This window comes from Cydia amplana, chromosome 18 (assembly GCF_948474715.1).
Source record: "Cydia amplana chromosome 18, ilCydAmpl1.1, whole genome shotgun sequence".
In the NCBI taxonomy this organism is placed as follows: Eukaryota; Metazoa; Arthropoda; class Insecta; order Lepidoptera; family Tortricidae; genus Cydia; species Cydia amplana.
In genome coordinates, this window is record NC_086086.1 from 4,163,787 (window position 1) to 4,187,070 (window position 23,284).

The 23,284-nt window shown below is 42.8% G+C and overlaps 2 protein-coding genes across 3 annotated transcripts in view; one reads left to right on the forward strand and one right to left on the reverse strand.

The window, feature by feature from the left end:
• Positions 1–609: 609 nt before the first annotated feature.
• Positions 610–7,132, forward strand: LOC134656569 (titin-like). Its single transcript, XM_063512127.1, has 2 exons — positions 610–705; positions 1,801–7,132. The coding sequence occupies exons 1-2, from the start codon at positions 610–612 to the stop codon at positions 7,108–7,110; spliced, it is 5,406 nt and encodes a 1,801-aa protein (XP_063368197.1). The 3' UTR covers positions 7,111–7,132.
• A 3,958-nt stretch (positions 7,133–11,090) lies between these two features.
• Positions 11,091–23,284, reverse strand: part of LOC134656251 (synaptic vesicle glycoprotein 2B) — a 60,742-nt gene continuing 48,548 nt past the window's right edge. For both annotated transcript variants that reach the window (XM_063511764.1, XM_063511765.1), the window contains exons 2-12: positions 20,065–20,186; positions 18,718–18,777; positions 17,713–17,808; positions 14,443–14,576; positions 13,978–14,168; positions 13,666–13,814; positions 12,951–13,359; positions 12,748–12,841; positions 12,195–12,363; positions 11,554–11,713; positions 11,091–11,325 (exon numbers count right to left, since the gene is read on the reverse strand). In XM_063511764.1, coding sequence (XP_063367834.1) covers positions 11,142–11,325; positions 11,554–11,713; positions 12,195–12,363; positions 12,748–12,841; positions 12,951–13,359; positions 13,666–13,814; positions 13,978–14,168; positions 14,443–14,576; positions 17,713–17,808; positions 18,718–18,777; positions 20,065–20,098 — 1,680 coding nt within the window. In that variant the 5' untranslated portion in view covers positions 20,099–20,186 and the 3' untranslated portion in view covers positions 11,091–11,141. The remainder of the gene's footprint in view (positions 11,326–11,553; positions 11,714–12,194; positions 12,364–12,747; positions 12,842–12,950; positions 13,360–13,665; positions 13,815–13,977; positions 14,169–14,442; positions 14,577–17,712; positions 17,809–18,717; positions 18,778–20,064; positions 20,187–23,284) is intronic.

The following is a 23,284-nucleotide window of genomic DNA, read 5'->3' on the forward strand; positions in this document are numbered from 1 at the left end:
AATGCTACCGTGCTACTAGGGCTGGTCTCCATGCAAGTGTGTTAAATTGAACTTTAGTATTAAACACCTTTTTTTTTGCTATTTCAATGTTGCTCTACGTAAAAAAATATCTTGTAGGTATCACGTAAAAATACTACCCATATATAATTACATTAAAAAAAATGGGGATGGGGATGTGGGGTTATAATTTAGATTTTTCCTTACAAATTATAAATTTTTATGATATAGCTTTGACCATTAATTCAGCTTTTACACCACACTATACCAATATGACAAAAATAAATGAAGTATGTAGTTTGCTGAGACCCTCCATACAATTTTCCTACATGTTCTATAATAAACTGATCGTCGATTGGCTCTAGTCTCACCTGATGGAAAGTGAATACAGAGCCTAAGATGGAGCTCACTGGTTCAGTAATAGCCTATTCACTCTAGCTTTAAAGAGCTTATTTCTCAGGGAATACAGATGACGGGAGCGCATTCCATTCCCTAGCCGTCCTTACCAAAAAAGACGAGGCAATCGTTGTTCCACATTCTATTCTGAATTTATTCTGATTTTTTGAAAAACAACTGCTTCTGGATTCAGAAGGTCAAATGTATGTACATATAATGAAAGTTTCTTATTTGTGGACTTTAGGCAGAGGGAGAGGAAGGCAACCAAACACCCCTAAGAGCACGTCTACTGCAGCTACTCTGATAAGAAGGGTGAGTTGAGTACACTACATTTGAATAATACTAGTTATTTTCATTCTTGCCTTGACAAGGTTACAATAGGCTACATGACTAATTTTTTTTTATGGTATCAATCGATCGGGTTTGTTTTTAGGATCAAATGTCTATATGGGACCCATTGCATTAAAGTAACACAAAAGTCAGAAATTGTAGTCAAAGTCCGACAGTCGCACTTCACTCGCGAAACGCCCTATACAAAACGGCCAGAGGCCGTGACGTCATCGCCCATCTTGTAGTATGGACAAAACAAGAAAATTAAGTTTTTGTCGGTGAAATATTGCGTTTATGTATATAGTTGCTATACAATATTTTTTTTGGTGAAATGTAAGGAATCGAATGGTACCCTTACTTTTATCGTTTTTGGAAGTTAAAAAAAAACTTAAATTTTGAAACTTTCAGGTCCTGTAATTTTGTAATTTTTCAATATTTTATTTTAATATCCACATTATTGTGATAAATTGCTCGTTTGCTATCTATTTTACTAGATTTCGTTATAAAATTCAAGATGTGTCATCATCCCTATTGTTACAAAACTTTTCTTATCCTTTCTTGTTATCATCATCTTCCTCGCGTTGTCCCGGCATTTTGCGACGGCTAATGGGAGCCTGGGATCCGCTTGGCAACTAATCCCAGGAATTGGCATATTAGGCACTAGTTTTTACGAAAGCTACTGCCATCTGACCTTCCAACCCAGAGGGTAAACTAATAGGCCTTATTAGGATTAGTCCGGTTTCCTCACAATGTTTTCCTTCACCGAAATGCGACTGGTAAATATCAAATGATATTTCGTACATAAGTTCCGAAAAACTCATTACTTATTCCTTTCTTGTTAATTAGCACGATATGCTAATCTTAAAAAAATCTAGTTCTCGGTTTAGAATTCTAGATAGTCGGTTCTGCCGCACGTTTCGTCGTCATTGATATATCATCGATCCGCCTTGTGGGAACCGACTACACTGCGTTTTCAGATACCAGATCCACCATACCATTTATGGTAAAATGATTACCACATGTACACTATTTATCCTAAAATGACGTTAAAATATAAACGGTATTTATCTATTGCAGGTAAATCGAGACAAGAGTGATTACAAGGTACATATCATAGTTCAGGGGTCAAAGACTCCCAGCCAAGCTACCGATGCCTCCTCTACGCCGTCGACGAGCCGCGCGGGGTCGGAATCCGAAACTGTCGAAGACAAAACTCCCAAAGCAGATAAGCCCGCTTCTACATTTTCTACACCGACCAGCGCCGCCGCCGGCGTGTACCCCTGCACTCTGTGCGCGTTCACCACCACGCGCCTCAACGTCCTGATCTTACATAACAAAACACACAGTGCCACATACACACCATACACACCTTCGCCCGTACGCAAGAAACCTGCCGCCAAACCATCCTCCAAGGCCACCCCGAACAAAACGCCGAAAGCGCGGAAGCCGCGCAAAGAAAAGCCAGAAAAGGAAAAAGAAAAACCTGTCAAGAAATCTCAAGCGCAAAAACGCACCACTGACGAGCCCCCGGAACCAGTGGAAGTGAAGAAAGCTAAGACTGACGAGGAAATTAAGAGTAGCCTTTTAGCGGATTGGGACGACATGGACGATGACGACGATAAATGCCCGGACCTGGCGTCCTCGCCCTCGGCGGCCGCCGTCTCGCCCGCCGAGCCCACGCCCGCCGAGCTGCCCACAGCACCGCTCCCGTCCGGCGACAGCAATCCCAACGACGCACCGGCCGCCGAGAAACCGGAATCCACCAGCGATTCCAAATACGAATTCTGCGAAGACGAAGACTGGTCCTTAGAGGCGGACGCCGGCCGGAAAATACCGCGGGTCAAGAATCCCGCGAAGAGGAAGGAAAGAAAAAGCATCAGCATCGACGAGGATGTCGTGGCGAGAGAAGTTGCGGACCTCCTGACCAGAACCACTGTCCCAGAGTTGCCTGCGGTGCCTGAACCTTTGACCGTCGAGCAAAATTTTCCTGAGCCTTCCATCGTAAAGTCCCCTGACAAAAAGGCGCAACCGATACCAGAATCTAGTAAACCGACTGAGAAAGTCGCGCCGGAACCGCCACCGACGAAAGCAATTTTTAAGACTAAGACGTTTTTTCGAAGTCGACACTCCAGGAGCCAGGATGCAATAGGGAAGTACGTCGCCGAACAGCTGAACGCCGAAAGAATGGACGTGGACACTGAATTGAACGGTTCGGAAGTCGCGTCCTCTCCTGAAGCCAGAGAGTCTCCTCCCATAGAACCCGTTAAAGTAGCTCGCCTTGCGCCCAAAATACAACTCAAGAAAATGAAAGCGGAAGCGGCTCAGTTAAGAGAAAAAGAAAAAATAAACATGGAATTAGCCGCGGAGGCTAAACTCGCTGCGAATGGTGCTAATAGTAAGTCAGATATAGTAAGCCACAACCTGGCGCCTCCTGATGAGAAAGAGGTAGTATCTAAGTCATCACATCAACACAGTCAGGATGTTTTATATCCTACACAAGAAATAAAACCAATTAATAAGGATACAAATGATAGCAATATACATGATTCACTTGCAAATGAAATAAAACCAATTTATAAAAATATACTTGACAAAAAAAGTGAAATTAAAGAATTTACTAGTAACATACACGAGCCATTTGAAAAAGAAATTACAACCAGTAATAAAGATGAACCTGATAAAGAAATACATGAACCCATTACTAAAATATTCAATAATATTGACACTGAAAAACTTGACGGTAAATTAGGTAACGACAGTGAGAAACAAATAGACGATAATAACCTTACAGAGAGGGAAGATTTATGCAAAACACCAGAAGTTGCACAAACGCCTTGTGAGCAATTAGTTGAACCTTTCATGAATGAATCTACAGCATCCGCTGTAGATGCCTTATTAAGCGTTTCTAGAGACCCTGACAGAGTTACTAAAGTTGTAAGCGACGATCCCCCTGAAGATTTGTTTGAAGATGACAATAAAGATAACGTAGTGAGTAACAATGTCAATGGTTTTGACGAAACTAATAAAGACAATCTATTTGTAGAAAATAAACAAATTGATCAAGAAATGGAGCAAATTACAGAAGAAACCGTCGTGTCTGAAGTTTCCCTAAAACAGACAATTGAGCATGACAATGATATGGTTGCTCAACATGTTGACTTAAATGAAAGTAATACCGAATCCACATGCAATGATAAAATGATAGAAATTCCACAAATATCGGAAGAAACTACTGAATTAATTTCAGAAACAGTAGTTGACTCCATACCATCTGAATCTGACCTGCAAATAGCGGAGGCGCTGATTAATCTTCCATCAACAGCTATACAAAATAATGCATCTAGTCAACAACATCAACAAAACATGAATTTGTCAACACATTTTGCCAGCGGTGAATCTTTTCTGGAAGAGGTAGTTGAAAGTATAAATGACACTAAAGATAATGATGATACAATGGGGGAAGTGAGATCTGAGGACAACTCCGTAGTTGACAACTCTGTAGAACACATAAACGAATCTGTACTACCATTAAGTAACGACAGTCTGAATTCAAGATATGAAACTGAGGAAGAGAAGAGTCAAAATTTAAATGCCGCACAATCACTTGTTGAAATGTCAGAATGTATCGATCATAAAATTAAAGTTTCCGAATCCAAAAAACCTGAAGTAGACAATGTACATTCTATAGATACTTTACATACAGTGCAGGCCACTGTTATAGAAAAAAACAAGACCGTTGAACCAAAACTTACGCCATCGGTTTCAGACAACAGCAATGATCCAATCAGCAACACACCTAAATTTGAAACATCATCTTCCAAATTGCTTAAGATTTTAGAAGAACCTTGTGTACCGAAAATAATCAGTAAAACGCCACCAAAACAACTAGTGGTAACCGGAAAAGAGAAAATACTTAACTTCGACGTCAATAAAGGTTCCATCAAGAACAAACCTCAATCGCCCAAGCAGAAGATTATCATTCGTCGAAATACTCCTAGCAAAAACATTATCAATAGTATAAACGAGTTGAGTTCACCCGAGAACATAATTCTGTCTCGCACCGGCAAGTCGCCGCCGGACGGCTCGGCCATGCAGACCTACACCATTCAGGCCACGCCCGACGCGCCACCCGATGCCAACACCATCATCATCCAACAGAAGGTGCGGAAAATTACCAAACCTGCCCCTAAATTACAAAAGCTAAAGCAGCAGTTCTCCTTGATGGCTCCAGTCAATGAATCGAAGCCGGTCAGCGAACCACCCGCGGCGGATGACACCTTCTATGATATCAATTCCATGCCCATAGTGCTCTCCGATGACATCCTCACCCCAGAGAATATCGAGAAAATGCCTATCGTTATGTCCGACGGCAAAATCATCACCAACCCCACGAACCCCCCTAAACTCGTGAAAACGAAACACATCGAAAGCGAGAAAGTCAGCACGATCAGCCCGAACAAACCCGAACTTAAAACCTTGCTAATGAATCCCGTGCCCGAGGTCAGTAAAGCGACAACACCTAATATTTTATCCAAGTCGTCCAAGCTCAGGGCGTCGAAACCGATGTTAGTCATAGATAAAGCGACCGGAAAACAGAAAATTATTATGACTAAAGCCGACCCCACCGTCAAGGAAATAAAACAGTCTCCCGCCAAGTTAGAGCCGGCGGCCCCGGGCGCGGCCAAGCCGGGCAAGTTCATCATCCTGCCCACCGGCGGCTCGCCGCGGCCCAACCGCACGCAGAAGATCGTCATCGACCCCGGCACAGGCAAGGCGCACGTGCTCGTGGCCAAGTCCGAGCCCGCCGCCGACAACAAGCCCGTGTCCGCCAAGCTCGTGCCGCAGCCCGCCGACGCCGGCCCCGGCAGCACCGTCATGATCATCACCAACGCGCAGGGCGCGCAGTCCCGCATAGTGCTCACCCCCGAGCACGAGAAAATACTCTTCCCCAACAAGCAGCAGCCCAAAGTGTCGCAACTCAAGACCGTAACGCACCGGATAACGACCGACTCCCCCCAGAAGACGATCGTCACCTCGGTGGCGGCCACGAAGACGCCGCCCCCGAAAATAGTCCCAAAGACACAAAAAAGCGCCATCATCACGTCCAAAGGGCAACTGATCGTCGGCGGACGCGTCGCGACCACCGCGCAGAACATAGCGCCGATGCCCGAGATACGGCCCAAGCGGCGGATCGTCGCCACCGAACCGAAGAAACTCGCCCAGACCGTCCAGAAGACCTCCACGGAACCGCTCATCTTCCTGCAGCAGAAGTCGGGCGCGGTGATGCAGCTCACGGCGGCGCAGTTCGAGCACCTGCAGCGGACCGGCCAGATCGTGCAGAAGGCGCCCGTCCCCGAGAACAAGATCGTCGTGCAGAAACAGATCACGATCCCGTCGACCGAGGCGATCGCGCCCGCGGCCCACAAGAAGACGAGACGGCCGGCCGCGATGTCGCCGACGCCCGCGAAGAAGCTCAAGCAGGAGATAGCGATAGCGCCCGCTCCCTCCCCCGCGCCCCTGCCCGCGCTCACCCCGCTGTCGCACGCCGCGCCCGCCGCCCACTCGGAGCTCGACAACTTCGAGGAGCTGCTGCCGTCCACCGCCATCGCGCGGCCCGCCTCCCCCGCCCCCGCCCCCGCCCCCGCCCCGGCCGACGCGCCGCCCGCGCCGCTCGCGGACGGCCAGCTGCTGGCCGTGCCCGGCGAGCACTTCGGCGGCCCGCCCGGCTCCTTCTACCTGTGCGTCGAGGACAACGGCTCGCTGACGCCCATCGACAACCGGCCGCTCGTGCTGGAGAACAACCAGCTGGTGCCGATGGCGGAGCCGGCGCCGGCGCCCGAGCGGCGCGACATCCTCGAGGCGGCGCTGGCCAACAGCGACGTGTTCCGCGACCCGCCGCGCGACGACGCGCCCTTCCGCGACCTGAACGCGAACGTGTCCGTGCACTGCCGCGTGTCGGAGACGAGCACGACGCTGCACCCGATCATGACGCCGGTGGAGGTGCCGTCGCACGCGGCCGCGGAGCCGGCGGCGCCGGTCTCGCTGGAGGCCGGGCTGGCGGTGATCGGCGTGACGCCGCATGCGGTGCCCACGTCGCTGGAGCTGCCCATCACGGTGACGGACCCGCGCATCGCGCCGCGCGTGTCGGACCCGCTGGCGATGCTGAGCGCGAGCGAGCCCGCGCCGCGGCCGATGTCGATGCCGCTGCTGCTGGACGAGGAGGCGGCGGGCAGGTCGCTGCCGATGCTGACGGACGAGCCGGCGGAGGAGGCGCTGTGGTCGCGGCGGCTGCTCACGCCCTGCTCGGACACCTCGGAGGCGTCGGCCGAGATCCCGCTGCAGCCCGCCATGCGGCTCTCCGTCGACGACCTGGCGCGGGCCAGCTAGGCGCCGCCGAGTTTTTTATTCGTTTCGTCATAGAGAAATAAGTAAGACAAGAGTGCTCACTCCATACATCAGTTCAGACTTAATTTCAGTATCTACATCTAGCATCGAGTAGCGGAACTATCAGTACTGCTATTTGACAATAGATGTAGCACCGACCGGAAAGTCTTATCTCAACAGCATACGACTTTCCGGTCGGTGCTACATCTATTGTCAAGTAGCAGTACTGATAGTTCCGCTACTCGATGCTAGATGCTAATAGTCTTTTTGGTACTAAAACTGATGTATGGAGTGAACACTCTATGTATTTTTTTCTCTATGGTTTCGTGTTGAAAATGTATATTTATAATGTAATTCGTGTTTTACATGTGCAATCAATTATGTTTGTCGTCTTTCGATATATCCGTATAGTGTGATGGGCCGGCCGACGCGGGGCGGGCCGCTCGGCTCTCGTTACGGTTGGGCCGCCATCGCGCGGGCGATGTAAAAAGAACGCGAGTGTAAATATATCGTTAGAGTGGTGCGAGTGACTTCTGGGTTCGGTCTAGCCGAACATTAAACATACCGGGCGCCGACGGCGTCAATACATTCTGCCCTTTTAAGCCAATAAGCGCTATCTATATAAAAAAATATTTTTCGCCTCAGCAGCTCGAAAAAGGGTACTTTGCTACTTAAAAACAGTGAGCAAAATCGCATACGTGAGTGAGACAAAATGAACAAAATGCGATTTTGCTCACTCGGTGAACAAAATGCGATTTTGCTCATTGTTTTTAAGTAGCAAAGTGCCCTTGTTCGAGCTGCTGAGGTGAAAACTTAATTGTTGGTATATCTTAAGAAAACATGAGTGAATAGGCAAGTGATGAAGAAGAAATACATTTTTCGGGTTCTCCAATATGTTCTCACTGCTGAGGTGAAAAGTTTTGTGAACTACACGAGATCAAAGTTATTTACATCTCGTGCGCTTTTGAGTCCCTTACTACGCTCAAGATTCTAAATTAGATTCACTCGCTACGCTCGTGAATCTAGTATAGAATCTTTCGCTTGCACAGGACTCAAAATAAGCACTCGAAGAAATATCAAACTTTGATCTCTTGTTGTACAAATAACTATTGAATATCGAATTATCAGCTATAGAAATTAAAGTATAATAGCGTTATTCGTAAGTCTGTTAAATCTAACAAACCGGTTGTACTGTCCCTATCCGTCATTTTGACTATTCTGTTTGTTAGAAAGGGATAAAATCTAACTGAGGTTTATAAGAGGTTGCTAAGTTTTATGAATAGGGGAGTACCTAAGTTGGCAATGAATTTTCTTTTGAGAACTCGCTATTTGGCTTAGTAGGGCAGTATTTTAGTCTTAAGAATTTACATTTGTAAATTTTAATGCATAAATGATATTGTTGGATCATAAGAGAGTTACGAGATCGTATTTGTAATATATAAAAGTTTAGGTAATCATATTTTTTATATTGTCTAACAAAGAATGCAATTGCGAAAGCGATTAGAGGTGCGTACAGGAATGCCGAGCGGGCGCAGCGCGACCCGCGTCTACATGAGGTACAGTTAATGTTAAGTACAATTTTGTTAATGTAACATTTTAAACATATTCAAAGCACATTATTGGTTTGTTCAAGTGATCTATGTCGGAATCTAGATCGGACTAAGAAGATGAAGTCTTAGTGTAACTTCTATGTAGTTTTAAATAAATTCTAATCGAATGCATTCTTTCATTTGATCCTTAATAGGGAATACCTTTAACCTTTTGATTCACTTCAAGTAACCTATTTTGACCTAAAGAGGAATTTGGGTTGAGTTACATTAATTTAGTCGGCCGTGTTACCCGTTTTAAAGCAGTTGAGAACTTTGACTATAAAGTAGAACACCGATTAGGAATTTTACTCGTTATCCATAGGGATATCCCCACCACCAATACTTACCTTACTATAGGTATTTAAGGCTGGTTTTAGTGTCTCACAGTCACAGTGGTCCCTGTACACAATGGGCCATCGCCGGCCAGTCCAAGGGACGCAGCCATGCGGTACAATGAGATAGCAATATCACTTGCTCCCTCTGACGCATAAATGCCCCCCAGAATGGCCCACGCTGACCCATTGTGTACTGGGGCCTTTAAGTTCAGGGAGCGTTTTAGTGTCATTGACATACATATCTCAGGACTAGCCTTACGGGCAATAAGAATGGAGCATGAATGGGGCCAGTACAGCGGTGTGAAAACGCTGCAACGCGATTGGTTGATGAGTTCGCATCACGCGCGCCCGGCCGCGCGATTGGTCGCAACTAGTTGCGTTAGGCTACACGATTGGCTCGAATACGTGAGTGACACCGCTGAACTAGTACCATTTTAAGTGCACGTAAGGCCAGTCCAGAGGGCTTACCGCGAACCACGTTCGACGTGTTGCCTCCATGTCACACTTACGTACGAATTCACAAGTGCGACAGAGAGGCAACACGTCGAACGTGGTTCGCGGTAGGCCCTCTGAGATATATATGTCAATGATTAGAGTGGTCCGCGCGGACGACCGTCCGCGCAGACGGCTTTCTCATACAATTTGACGGTGCGGAGCGATCCGCACGGACGGTCCGTGTGACACTAAAACCAGCCTATGGCATATTCACGTAAGAAATTAAAACAACTCTTCATTTCTTCAATATGATTTATTCGTTTCCATGTAAAATTATATTTATTTGCTTAAATTAATCGAACAAAGTATTGTCAGTGACAGTCAAATAGGTATTGCGCATATATTATTTAGAACAGGGTTGATTAACTTTTGTCTGACATGGCCACCAGTAGCCAGTTTACTTTATTCTATTAAAATCGCAAGGTCTTTGATTTTGACTACAAACTAGTACTACAGACTACGGTAACAATCGCTACATAAATTCGTCATATGAAAATATTTGCATTGCCTATCTATACAACAGAAATGTAGATGGAAAGTCTTACAGCTATAATACTTTATATAATATTAGGGAAGTGGGTTTGAAGATATACAAGGGAACAGCGTGAAATATGCGGAAGGATCAAGAAACTAATAGGTACATTTATTTAAAAAACTTCGAGTAGATGCGAGGATATTTTCACAAGTATCAAGTTTCAGTTCGTTACTTAGCAAAGCTTACAGAAGTAAAACTTCAACATAACGATAGCCATATTTACACTATTACTAGGTACCTATCGTAGAAAATATTGCTCGTCCTTTCATTTAATATCATAAATTAAAAACGTGTATAAAAATATTGTACAAATATGAGCGAACTAGTTACAACAATGTTTAAATGAATGAATACTTAATTTTATCACATGGCAGATTTCGACCGCCACTAAATACTATACGAACATCGACGTTCCCACTTGTAACAAAACATTACATCGGATTCCTTGACTTGAAAAAACGAATTTTTATGCGCGTTATCGATGTCAGACTATCCAACTTATAGGAGCTCGTGTCCAACGCGGTAACCAGCATAAAAATACGTCGATAGAAATAAATCGCGCGGCACAGTTCTTATTAGAGACGCAGCACCTTTACTATTTATCTGAGCAAGTTATGCGCGGGTGCTAAACGTCATGACTCCTACGGTAAAGTCGAACTAAAATAATCTTGTCCCCAGCTATAATGTCAAGAACACAGAGAACTCCCGCTGTAGATGTTTCCGCAAAAACCTCTACACTAATTAAGGCGGCGAAGCAATTTAACAACAACAACATAGCAACATAGTGCCGGGTAAAAAGAGAATCCCGATCTCAACTAGTTCGCGTGTCCTTAACCCCTCATTTCCCAGGACCTCTCAAATCCATACAATTCCGACTCATATTGGAGCCACTGGGAACTGAGAGGTTAACAGTCTAGGAGACGGAGACAATATCCATATGGGCCGTAGATTACTGCAGCGCCTGTCTTGTGGTGTTGGGCAGGAAAACATAGTGCCGGGTAAAAATACGAGAATCCCGATCTCAACTAGTTCGCGTGTCCTTGTCTAGGAGACGGAGACAATATCCATATGAGCCGTAGATTACTGCAGCGCCTGTCTTGTGGTGTTGGGCAGGAACAGGCACATGAGGCCGCCGCTGGCCAGCAGCACGGCCACGATGAAGGTGGGCGCGGGGCAGTACTGGTCCAGCAGCGCCGCGATCACTACGTTGCCCATGATCCCGCCGAGCCTGGCCGCCACCATGGATACTGCCACGCCAGTCGCTCTGCAAACGAAATGTTATTAAAATAATGGGCAATATTCTTGTTCAAATATCCCCCGTATTGGTTGGTACAGTAGGAAGTGCTTTTAATTCTATTAAGATTGCCACGAATCGTCTGCCATAGACGTTGCTGTCCAATGATGATGATGACAATAGCATCAAACCCTTTAACTTTTTTAAGACGCAACCCGACTTTAGCTCTTGAATCGAACATAAGGGACAGCAACTCACCGTAAGTTGGTGGGGAAGACCTCGGTAATGAGGCAGTCGAGCGAGGCGTTACCGCACGAGATGACAGAGCTGAAGATGGCGCTGACGATCAGGTTGTTAGTCTTGTTGTACACGAAGTACATGGCCGCAGAGCACAGCCCGGCCGAGAAAGTCGCAAACACTGCAATCAAAAATAACCGTTACACATTACACGATATAACAGTAGTCAACCTTACATTACATTGGGTGCGTCAGGAGAGCATTGACGGCGAAAGGGTCTCACCAAACAGTCCGTCACCGTTAACCTTTTGGACGCCAATGAACGATATATCCGCACCGTAGGTTCAACGCCAAAGACCGATTAATCGGTCACAGACCACAGAGCAACATATAGACCTACGTGCATAAGCATAAAGTTCAATTTCAGTTTTGACACTTCGGTGACGTGGCGTGAGCGCGACAGCTTTTGTGTTTGACACGGCGTCGAAAAGGTTAAAAGAATAGCGTTGTGGTTGGTGCAATTGGCCCGTATTTTGCCAACACAATGCGTTAGACCAAAGAGTTACCTACAGATGCCGATGTCGGCTTGGTACGTTATGAGCATATGAGATAAGAGGACGTAAAAATCCGAGACACGCAGCTTGGAGGTTCTAGTGACTTACCCAGGAAGAACTTGCGTCCGAGCCGGTCCATGCCCAGCACGGCAAAGATGTTGGAGGGGATGGCGGCGGCCACGGTGATGAGCGACTCCATGAACACGTCCGACCGGATGCTGGAGTCGCACGTCGCGTCCGCGGAGTGCGTGCCGTACTGCGTCACGTACCGGGTCACCTGAAACCAAAAAAATATTTTAATTCATGTTGGAACAAAGACAACATGATAATTATGCGTTTAGAGTTAGAGCGCTAGTGCATGTGAATTGATTGTTTAGATGTGACGACTATTTTGTAGTATTTTATGACCAACTGGGAAGTAGGTACTAAGTAGGTACTAACTGCTCAAAATTATTTTATAAGCGAGCGAGCGAAGGTAAAATGAATAGCAACAATCAGTGAGCTGGTTATCGGTCGTCATGATCACATGGCTGATCACGAACACGATGGTCTAAGTAGCTTATAGCTGGCTAAGAATGGTTTGATATTGAAATGGACATAATTTTCCAAAGAAAAGCATTACTTAAAGTTTCGTGTTTCATTCCAGTAAGTTGGAAGTTACCTGACAAATGTCAGCCGGTGCGTTGTCGTTCATTCTCGACCACTCATCGAAACGGTTGAACATTTCAGGGAACCACATCATGAGACCGTAGTACCTGCAACGATGTAATAAATTGGTAATGTGTTTTGTTTTCTATGAGAACACAGACTTAGAGAGATTTTAACATTGATCTTTGCCTTCTCATGCATTAGAAGTAAACTCACCCGATATGGAAAGTGAAGTTGATGGTGATGGATATCGTCGTGAACTTGAGTATGGGCGGTACGAATAACTGCTTGCTATGCTCCACGATGTCGCTGAACATCCTCCTTAGTTTCGACTTAGGCGCCTGTGGTTCCTTCGTGTCAATCTGCTTCTCTGGCTTCGTGTGCATGGGTTCTTCTACCAAGAGTTGTTTGACGGGGTATTGGTCCTTGCTCTTGCCGGTGTTCATGAGGTAGATGCCCCGGAAGACTTCCAGCGCGTCCTCGTGGCGGCCGGTGGAGATGAGGAACTTGGGGGACTCGGGCAAGAGGAACAGGAGCGCGGCGACGACGAATGATGGTAGTGACATCACAAGTAAGAAGATACGCCATGAGTTGTACACGAAACCGTTAGTCTCTCCTCCGATTCCTGGCAAAAAAATAAAATAAATGACATAAGTGCGAACGCGCTTAATAACATTGTTTCTGGACATTCGGATTTGAAGAAACTGACTCAACGGTCACTAGATTGAAGACCGTTGAGTCAGTTTCTTCAGATCCGACTAGGTCACTAGAAAACAGGTAAACCACTCGAGTAATCCACCAACAGCATGACATTATGGTTATTACGTATGAAGTTTCAGTGAAAGAAAGTTATGAAAGGTTATGGAGAGGGCCGATACCAGGCTATGTTCAAAGATGGATGAATCAACGATTGAAATATAAGTAGACTTACCACTCGGGATGATAACCCAGGCCAGGCCGGCCACGAACAGGTTGCCAAGCGTCCAGAAAGCAGCCATGAAGCTCAACATAGCCCCGCGCTTGTTCTTCGGTTGGAACTCTGCGAAGTAAGACCAGATGACGGGACCTGAGCCTCCGAGTCTGTAAAGTGAATATAGTTTATAGTTTCCTTTATATTTTTTTGAAGTTATCATGCAGCTGAGTATTGATTGCCTTTTTCAATCGCCATGACCAACTCCAAGTGACCCTTAAGGGTCTAATTAAGCTAGCGGGAAAAATATAAATACAAAAGCCAGTAACTCACGCAGCTCCGTTGATGAAGCGGAACAACATGAAAAGCTCGTAGTTCTGGCTGAAGGAGGAAGCCACGATAGCAAGCGCGTTGATCACGGAGATGGCAATAAGTACGCGCTTGCGGCCCAGCGAGTCTGCCACGGAGCCCCACGCGTACGCGCCGGCCATCATGCCGATGAAGATTATGCTGTTCAGCCATCCCTGCAACAGTATAGAATATAATAATAAAACGCTTCTTTATTGCGAAACCATGGTACATATATAGTTGATACAGTAAAAAATTGTGAGAACACAGTTCATGTTACCCATTGTCTTCAATTCTGTAAGGTTCGGGCTGGTGAATTCAGGCAATTTAGGTCGATCATCAATAGAATTGGTGGGTCACAGATTACTTCAACTACCTACAAGATGGAACATTTCCCGTACTAGTTTAGTGTGGTAGTGCGGCAGCTAAGATGATCATGAGGTAGCATACCTTAGTCTGCGTGGTCAGGTCTAAGTCGCACTGCGCCGACGGCAGGATGAAGGACATGGAGATGACGTCCATCTCCTCTGACGTGCTGACGAGTCCGCAGACCGCCAACAGCAGGTAGTGGAAGCGGCCATATCCTGTGACAATTTCCATTACATACTATAATATTCTCCTCTCTCTTTCTGCATTTGACGTAACTCTGGTTTGTTTTAGACAGCGAGGATGAGGAATAAATGAATAGGAAACAACATTTATCCAAGGAGATTAATAATCGTGAGTACTTAATTATACTAAATTAGATACCTAGCTTTATTGCGGGAAGTTTATAAAAAGTGACTTATCAAAGTACTTTAAGGGTAATTTAATTACGCTTTAGTTACGATCATCATTGTCCCGGCATTTGCCACGGCTCATGGGAACCTGGGGTCCGCTTGGCAACTAATCCCAGTAATTGGCGTGGGCACTAGTTTTTACGAAAGCGACTGCCATCTGACCTTCCAACCCAGAGGGTAAACTACCCGTATTGGGATTAGTCCGGTTTCCTCACGGTGTTCTTCGCCGAAAAGCAACGCTTTAGTTACGATATTGCTACGTACCTAATAAATCACCTGACACTGAACCTTACAATAGGTACATGTCAGTGCGTGAAATTGTATCTCTTCATTCATTTACACGTCACTGCCGGCCAAAGTAAACAACAGTCACGCCACTCTTCGCGGAACCAGCTTGTACACAAAATACCGAGTGATTGTCCATTCCATTGCGAAATCCTAACTAGACTTAATTTGAACTCTAATCAAGTACTACATGTATGCATGATCGGATGACAAATTATACTGGTCTGCCAAGTGGTGGGAAGTTTTGTGAATCGCAGAACTGTTTACGAGAGAAATACCTACTCTGGAATGTCATGCGAACTCATTCATAATCTGTACTACTGACATTACACCTTTATTTTTATTTGTGAGCGTCCGGTTCCGATGAAAGTGTTTTGTTACAATTGTTAAGGAACATGTTTTTGTATTTTGTAAACATAGTTACGTAATTGCTTATGGGGCATTATCAGGTAGCTTCATTGCTTAATCGTGAGTTGTGTTTGTCAAGCAGTTTTTGTTTAGTTGTTAATTAGGACCCACTTCCTACTGTGGTGGTATAAACAAAGAATTAGCTTGCTAAACCATTAGGCATTTATATTAAGACAGTAAACAAAAGTAAGGTTCATAAAGAACATACCGAAAATAATAATAATATACCCACGAATTGCCAACAAGTAACAGGCAAAAGTAGGCACTCATAATTCGTTCCAATTTTAAAACAAAAGTCATATCAGTTATATTACTTGCAAATGTTCATTGTAGGTAAGTCAATAAGGAATTTACGAGTATTGTGCACCAAATATTCTGTAACAATAACAACTGAATATTATTGTCGCTTGAATGGATTCAGGTGTAAGTTGCGGAAACTTTCCAAATACCTACTTGGAAAAATTATTACAAATTACGAAATTTCATAAAAAATAAAAGAGGTTTCCCAGATTGGTGACAACATCTTCAACTTTTTACTAGTTTTTTTTGGGTATTTTTGTGTTCTGGGAACATTGGAATCGTCGATTTGATAGTTTATGGACTGTGCATACGGTAGCCAACCACCACTAAGTACATAATTGTATAAAGAGTCGAATTGGCTCCCCAATAGGCTGCTTTAACCTGTAGCGCTTATATTATAGGTTAAAACAGCCTATAGATACGAGTATCTTACACTTTATAAAACAAAGTCCCCCGCCGCGTCTGTCTGTATGTTCGCAATAAACTTAAAAACTACTGAACAGATTTTCATGCGGTGTTCACCTATCAATAGCGAAACGCGGTGTTCCTATTCTTGAGGAAGGTTGAGGTGTATAATTTGTTAAGGTTTACCCGTGCCGTGCGTAGCCAGGGTGGGTCACTAGTACCTAATAAAAATAAATGAAAACAAGAGAGGTCATGTCTAATACATAGTAATGGGACGGGACTTTTACGATTCGATGTTGTCCGGTCAGCCATTGTATCAACCGATAAAGGCCCGTGTGTCTGGGCTTCAATAGGAGGGTCTGACCAATTGAAATGATTACTTGCGAACATCCTACTTTACTTTTATATATAACCATGCGTAATAGGTATTAGGTATCTAAAAGTGATTCAATCTTATGTCTTTAAACAAGCAATTCTTTGTATATATATTTATACTAGCGACCCGCCCCGGCTTCGCACGGGTTAACAAATTATACATAAACCTTCCTCTTGAATCACTCTATCTATTAAAAAAGCGGCCAAGTGCGAGTCGGACTCGCCCATGAAGGGTTCCGTATTTAGGTGATTTATGACGTATAAAAAAAAAACTACTTACTAGATCTCGTTCAAACCAATTTTCGGTGGAAGTTTACATGGTAATGTACATCATATATTTTTTTTAGTTTTATCATTCTCTTATTTTAGAAGTTACAGGGGGGGGACACACATTTTACCACTTTGGAAGTGTCTCTCGCGCAAACTATTCAGTTTAGAAAAAAATGATATTAGAAACCTCAATATCATTTTTGAAGACCTATCCATAGATACCCCACACGTATGGGTTTGATGAAAACAATTTTTTTGAGTTTCAGTTCGAAGTATGGGGAACCCCAAAAATTTTTTTTTTTTTCTATTTTTGTGTGAAAATCTTAATGCGGTTTACAGAATACATCTACTTACCAAGTTTCAACAGTATAGTTCTTATAGTTTCGGAGAAAAGTGGCTGTGACATACGGACGGACAGACAGACGGACAGACGGACAGACAGACAGACATGACGAATCTATAAGGGTTCCGTTTTTTGCCATTTGGCTACGGAACCCTAAAAACCGCATCAAAATCCGTTGCGTAGTTTTAAAGATCTAAGCATACAGACAGACAGACAGCGGGAAGCGACCTTGTTTATACTATGTAGTGATAGTGATGCATATTTTGGGGGCGAAAAATCGATCTAGCTAGTAGGTCTTATCTCTGCGCGCGAAAACGCGCATTTTTGAGTTTTTATATGTTTTCCGAGCAAAGCTCGGTCTCCCAGATATTTTAGTTTAACTCTGTAATTTTGGATTGTTTCTGTAGCTACCTTTTTGGCTAAATTTTGTTCTAAATGCTGCGCATTTTTCCCAATTGTTTTATATGGAACACAAAGTGTAGTCCCGTGGTTTTGCAAAGTAGTGTAAATGTTAAAAAAGTAGTGTAAATAGTAATAGAAATACCAACTATTTACCGGCTAATTCGATAGCTTTCTCGAAGTCAGCTTTCTCAGAGACTGGGCCTTTTTCCGGATCGCCTTTGACTGGTGTCTTCAGCGATGGGACGACTGCTGAAAAACGTAATTGTTGAAATTATAAATTTCATATGGGCATTATTTTATTCCAAGACAACACTATGAGCGAACGAGTCGAGGAAGAAAACGATCCTGTTAGAGTGTTTGCTAATCGAGAGCAACGGTCTTACTCTTTCGGCCCGGTTCGAACAATGCTTATAAGAAGTCACAGCGGTACGATCCCGATCTTTCAGTGTCAAAGCTCAAAAGTGACGTTTATTGGTTGAAGAAATGTCACTTTTGAAACTCACAGTTCGGTATCGTACCGCTGTGACTTCTCATAAGTATTGTTCGAATCGGGTCGTTAGACAACGCGCATGTTTGTGAAGAAAAATATGTTTGTACAGAATGGGATCGAAACTACAAAAGTTTAATACTCTTACGTGCAGTGCGAAATACTGGTATATTAGAATTGTCAATTCATAATGAATATTTATTTATTTAAACTTTATTGCACAGTATTTTATTTTACAAAAGGCGAATTTAAGTAATGCCAGAAGGCAAACAATAATAAGGGGAATATGTGAAGTATTTATAACTTGATTTAGGTAACTTTTGCGTAATCAATATACTTACAGTTCGATTGAGCGCATCCTATAGTTTAATGTAATACAGCAGTGCACGCGAACACGACATACCTAACACTCAATTTGGGGGTCAGTCCACTTTTCTTTATAGGCATTTATACCAAATGTGCCTTCCATACTAGCTAACCTTGGACCACTTGCCGGTACCGACGTAAGGTTTATTAAGAGTCTAGTGATAAGTACCGTTGCAGCACTAATTGTTTTAGATAAAATTCGTTAAACTAAATATGTAAGTACATACCTCTGTCAGGTAGGTGTGTGATATTTGTATCATGAACGTAACTAAGTTATTAGAGTTTTTTTTTTACCATTAACTTACCAAGTTCTGCAGTCTTGGAACCTGGTCCGTTTAGTTGGTGGTTCCTTTTTACATCACAATCTGCAACAAAAATACCTAGCTAGGATCAAACTATTATTGTGGTACTCCTGTATAATAAGGTATGTAATAAAACGCTGAAGCCAAAGAATTCTAGTAAATTTTATCTATATAGTATATCAATATTATCAATTGTAGTAAATTTAATAAACCCTTGTGATGACTCTACCTAGATAGAGACCAATAACCAATAGTGCCTTTTTCTTCGATAAAGGCCACGCATTCCGCTTTACTGATAGTGTTTTTTCAAATAGGTTCATTAATATACGCTCTACAAACATAATTATATCCTAGCTAATCGGTAGCAGCCTAGCAGCGTATCTACGCAGAATAACAGACCTACTAACCGTATAAAATCATACTTATCACATCGCTTCTTCTGGATAGTTATTCCAATTAGCCTTTTAAGTGAGCGAGCATTCGCCTCAGGCACTCTACAGTACATACAGGTGTTACAACAGCAGCCATGTGAGTCGAGTTCATTGGGCAACCGGTGTAACTTGGCCTCCAGATCTAAAAGAGTGCACATTAACAACGAGCAGTCTTAGACATACTCTGGAGCGATCGAATGACACCCTGTTGTTGACTGTACATCACATAGTCCGTCAGACGGCCACAATTGAATTAGGAAGCGTTTACGCTTATCCGACTGCATCTTCGGCTGATCCGACGTAAGTGTTATGACTGATGAGTGTAACGGAGCGGCCACGTCACCGCCCCGATCCGATTATCGCCGGTGCCCGACGGTTCACAGGGTGCTCAATCACTTCTGTCACAATGTGACGGTCACGCCAAGGAAGCTATATACATTCTAGTGTTAACGTAAGTAGGTACGTCTAGCTGTAGTGCGATAAAAATTTCGATGGCTCTTTTCTAAAGACTTCAAATGCAATATAGTTATCCAGAATCGGCCAAAATCCGTCAAAATCCTGGTGATTCATAGAAGTATCCAAGATGTGTTGTGCCTAAGCTGCCTAACGTGCCTCGACTCAACTCATCCGTACGGTTGCAAGGCTTTTCTCGTTTTGTGCTGAGTAAAAAAATGTGTTCATGTGGTTGAGCGATGCCCCGGGCATTTATTGTATACACATGACGATTGATGACATATTCATGGAGCTGTTATGCAAGTGTGTCAGCTACACTCTACAGTCATGTGTATACGTATTGGAAATACTGGCATGCAAACTGCATGCAAGTTTAACTGGCAAATGTAGTTACTGTATACCAGTCACTGCCACATGCCGTTGACTAGTATGCAGGCTACTGTTCTCAACTGGAGTGTAGTCTTACCGTGAGGTTTGGGCCCCGGGTCAGTTTCTACCATCCTATGCGGGCAGACGTCGGTGTATCTCTGCGGGCGCGCGGACTTTTCTCACTGGCTCCCGACTGGCTTCCAACGCCTCTCGACTCGGCTGTAACAAACAAGCGGCATTGAATTCCAGTTCAAACGAAGTATCAACAAGCACGATCAGTCTAACTTAACCTTTTGGACGCCAATGACCGATATATCCGCACCGTAGGTTCAACGCCAAAGACCGACTTAAGTCAGGCCAAAAAGGTATTGTTTTATGATCATCAATATCATCATATTTTAGTATCATAACTCATCAATCTCATCATGCACGCATCGTGCAACATGCAAGTGGCATCGCATAGATGTTAAGCTATGCTAACGCAAACTTGTAGTTTTTGTACTGAATTGCATGTTTTACAAAGACAAATGTCATCAAAATTCACACGGAACTGGATTACATTTGCAAGCTTACTAGGTTAAAGTTGGCTGTATAGAAAAAAAAATCAAGATAAGATAACAATAAACCACGACGTCAATGTTTATCTGAATATATTGAGAGCCATTCCTGTGTGTACATTGCCGCCAAATGCTTGCATTGTTAGGACTAAACTTGTCCTATTTAACTGAACAATGACATAACCGGCAGCAAATAGTTGCCGACGTTGCCGTAGTATATTTACTAAAATCATTAAGTACATACTCAATCTCAATACTACCACAACCGCACTGCAACCGACGACTTGCTAAATAATATGCCTGTAACAATAAATGGTGCGTAAACAGTGTGGTGGATTACATTGTATATGGAGGGGCATCGGGCAGCCGCCAAGTGAGCCCGCAGTGATTCAAAATCAAACAATATAGACTTGAGCTTAGAATAAATAAGTGGAAAAATTAATGTCTTGGGTGAGACTTGAACTCACGGATATTGGCTTAATAGCATCGTTCGCAGACGTTTCTGCTTGTTAAAAATTAAAATATAGAGTTGGACCAATCTAACTCTTCACAGAGTTTGCAGTGAAAGAGTGTCACCATAAACATTTAGTCTATGAAAGATGACATTTATAGTCGCAATCCACACTTTGTCACTTCACAGTCAGTGCAGAGTTATAGTAGAGCTAATATTTTATAGCCTTAGACCACTGACTTAATATAAAAGAAATAGACACACAAAGCAGAACAAAAACGTCAAGAAATGTGGATCCCAATGACGTTTCGCACCATTTGCATTGATGATAAAAACGCTTACGTAAATTTTGAGTCAAGATAAATGTTTCGTAGAGCTTAATGTCGTAAGCATTAAGTGTCAAATTTGCAAACATAAGTACCAACACTGTTAAAAAATTTAGTCCGATGGCACTAAACGTAACGTATTTACGTCAAACAACGTCAAAGGAGAATAATGAACGAATGGAGTCACTTTGGTACACTTTAATATGTATTACTGTACAGGAAAACCAATTGAAGTAATAAATAAAACAAATTTAATTTAATCGGGAGCTCAAATAAAATTAATTCGTGGTTCAAATTCAAACAAATTAAATTTTTAATTCGTAAGTATACGTCTTTAAATACTAATTTCCTTGAAATAAATTCTACTTATTAAATAACTGTGTATTTAAGATCTACATTTACTCATAGCACGGGTGCACGGGGAAATTTAGATACTGATTGGATTTTTTTTATAAAGTCTACCTATACTTTATAAAAAAAATCCTGTGGTTGTCACTGTGTTCCGACAGGTTTAGCATTTACAGTTAGTCGATATAAGCCCTTATTGGTGGTGTATATGTCGGAAACAGGGAAATAGGCCGAACACACAAGTGCCGTTTTGCCTTGTTTAAAACTGCATCACCCCTATCTCTTGCTATAATTAAATAGCAGTCCACTTTGCACGTCGCATAGGTTTTCTTGGAAATCTTCAATTTAAACATAATATTATTTCTTATGAATTCCATATAAAAATAAAAAAAAATATTGACCTCACATCGACTCATTAGAATTTTGTTCCTTGACATCCCTTCTTTGGTACTAACAAATTAATTTATTCAAAACCATAAAATTACCACCAGATTACATAAATTATGTAATGCTATCCAAAGAACTAACCGAAAGAAATACATTCCATTCTTTTTCCTTGCTTTATCATTGTTATTTTTACATATTTTAACGGCACATTTCGTAATTGTTGACAACTTCACATTTGAGCGTTTCAAACAAGACTAAACGAAAAAGTAATGCATGATCTGTTTTGACATCACTTTTGTGGGGCCATTTTTGGCGGCTGATTGGGTATCCAGTTCTTTATACTATATCAATGCCTTAGACGAACTCTAGGATAAAGACTAATCGCCTGAGGTCGCATATCGCCATAGTGAATTTCCTAAGTTTATATCAAATGTGGCATAATAAGGTTCTGTACATTAGCTATAATGGCAGCTATGTATAGTACCAATTGAAGGGATGTTTACAAAAACAACAACTGCTTAGAGCGGTTGACACTTTTTTAAGAACATTGTTAATCGTTTCAGGTGTCAACCAGTTTAGTCAGTTATGTTGTTTTTGTAAACATCCCTTCAATTGTATTTAACTACCTGTAGGACAAGATATGAGTATATTATTTTGAGACCCAAACAAACGAAAAATAAAAATTCGCGTGCGTTTGTTTTGCGCAAAAAGACGGCAAGAATAAAATGGATGAGCACTTCTAATAAGGTTTAATATAGTATGAACCTTTACAAAAACATTACATAAAGGCATGTAACGTTTTTAATTTATTTATTAACAATTATTTATTTGTGTACCTATACGTATTTTATTGTACCAATGCCCGGTTATTATAAGGGAAGGCAAAAATATATGTTCTGAATACCCGCAATGAAAGCCACGGCCGAGATAGGATATCCGGCCTGGGACATAAATAAATCACGTGTTAATCGTTAATAATCAATTTAATAGTAGTCGCCTTCAAGTTTTATTCCCTTCACTAACTATTTAACATACCACAAATATACCATGAAATGAAGTTAACGCGCTCAATAAATTCAATAATAAGTAGGTTAAATTCCTACACAACAATACGGTTTAGGTAAGTATTTGGTATATGGCGTCAAATTATAAATATAACCCGTAACATTATATCTGAAAGTTTTATAATTTTACTGATTTTACTTAGAAACTATTAGCGTTCGATTTTTTGTTTCAAGTGCTTTTCAC

What these genes read in the sequence shown, in the direction of transcription:
- LOC134656569 (XM_063512127.1), top strand. Translation starts at nt 610, where the DNA reads ATGAAAGTTTCTTATTTGTGGACTTTAGGCAGAGGGAGAGGAAGGCAA. An exon ending in CAGCTACTCTGATAAGAAGG is followed by an intron (nt 706 to 1,800) that starts GTGAGTTGAGTA and finishes TATCTATTGCAG; the next exon opens with GTAAATCGAGACAAGAGTGA.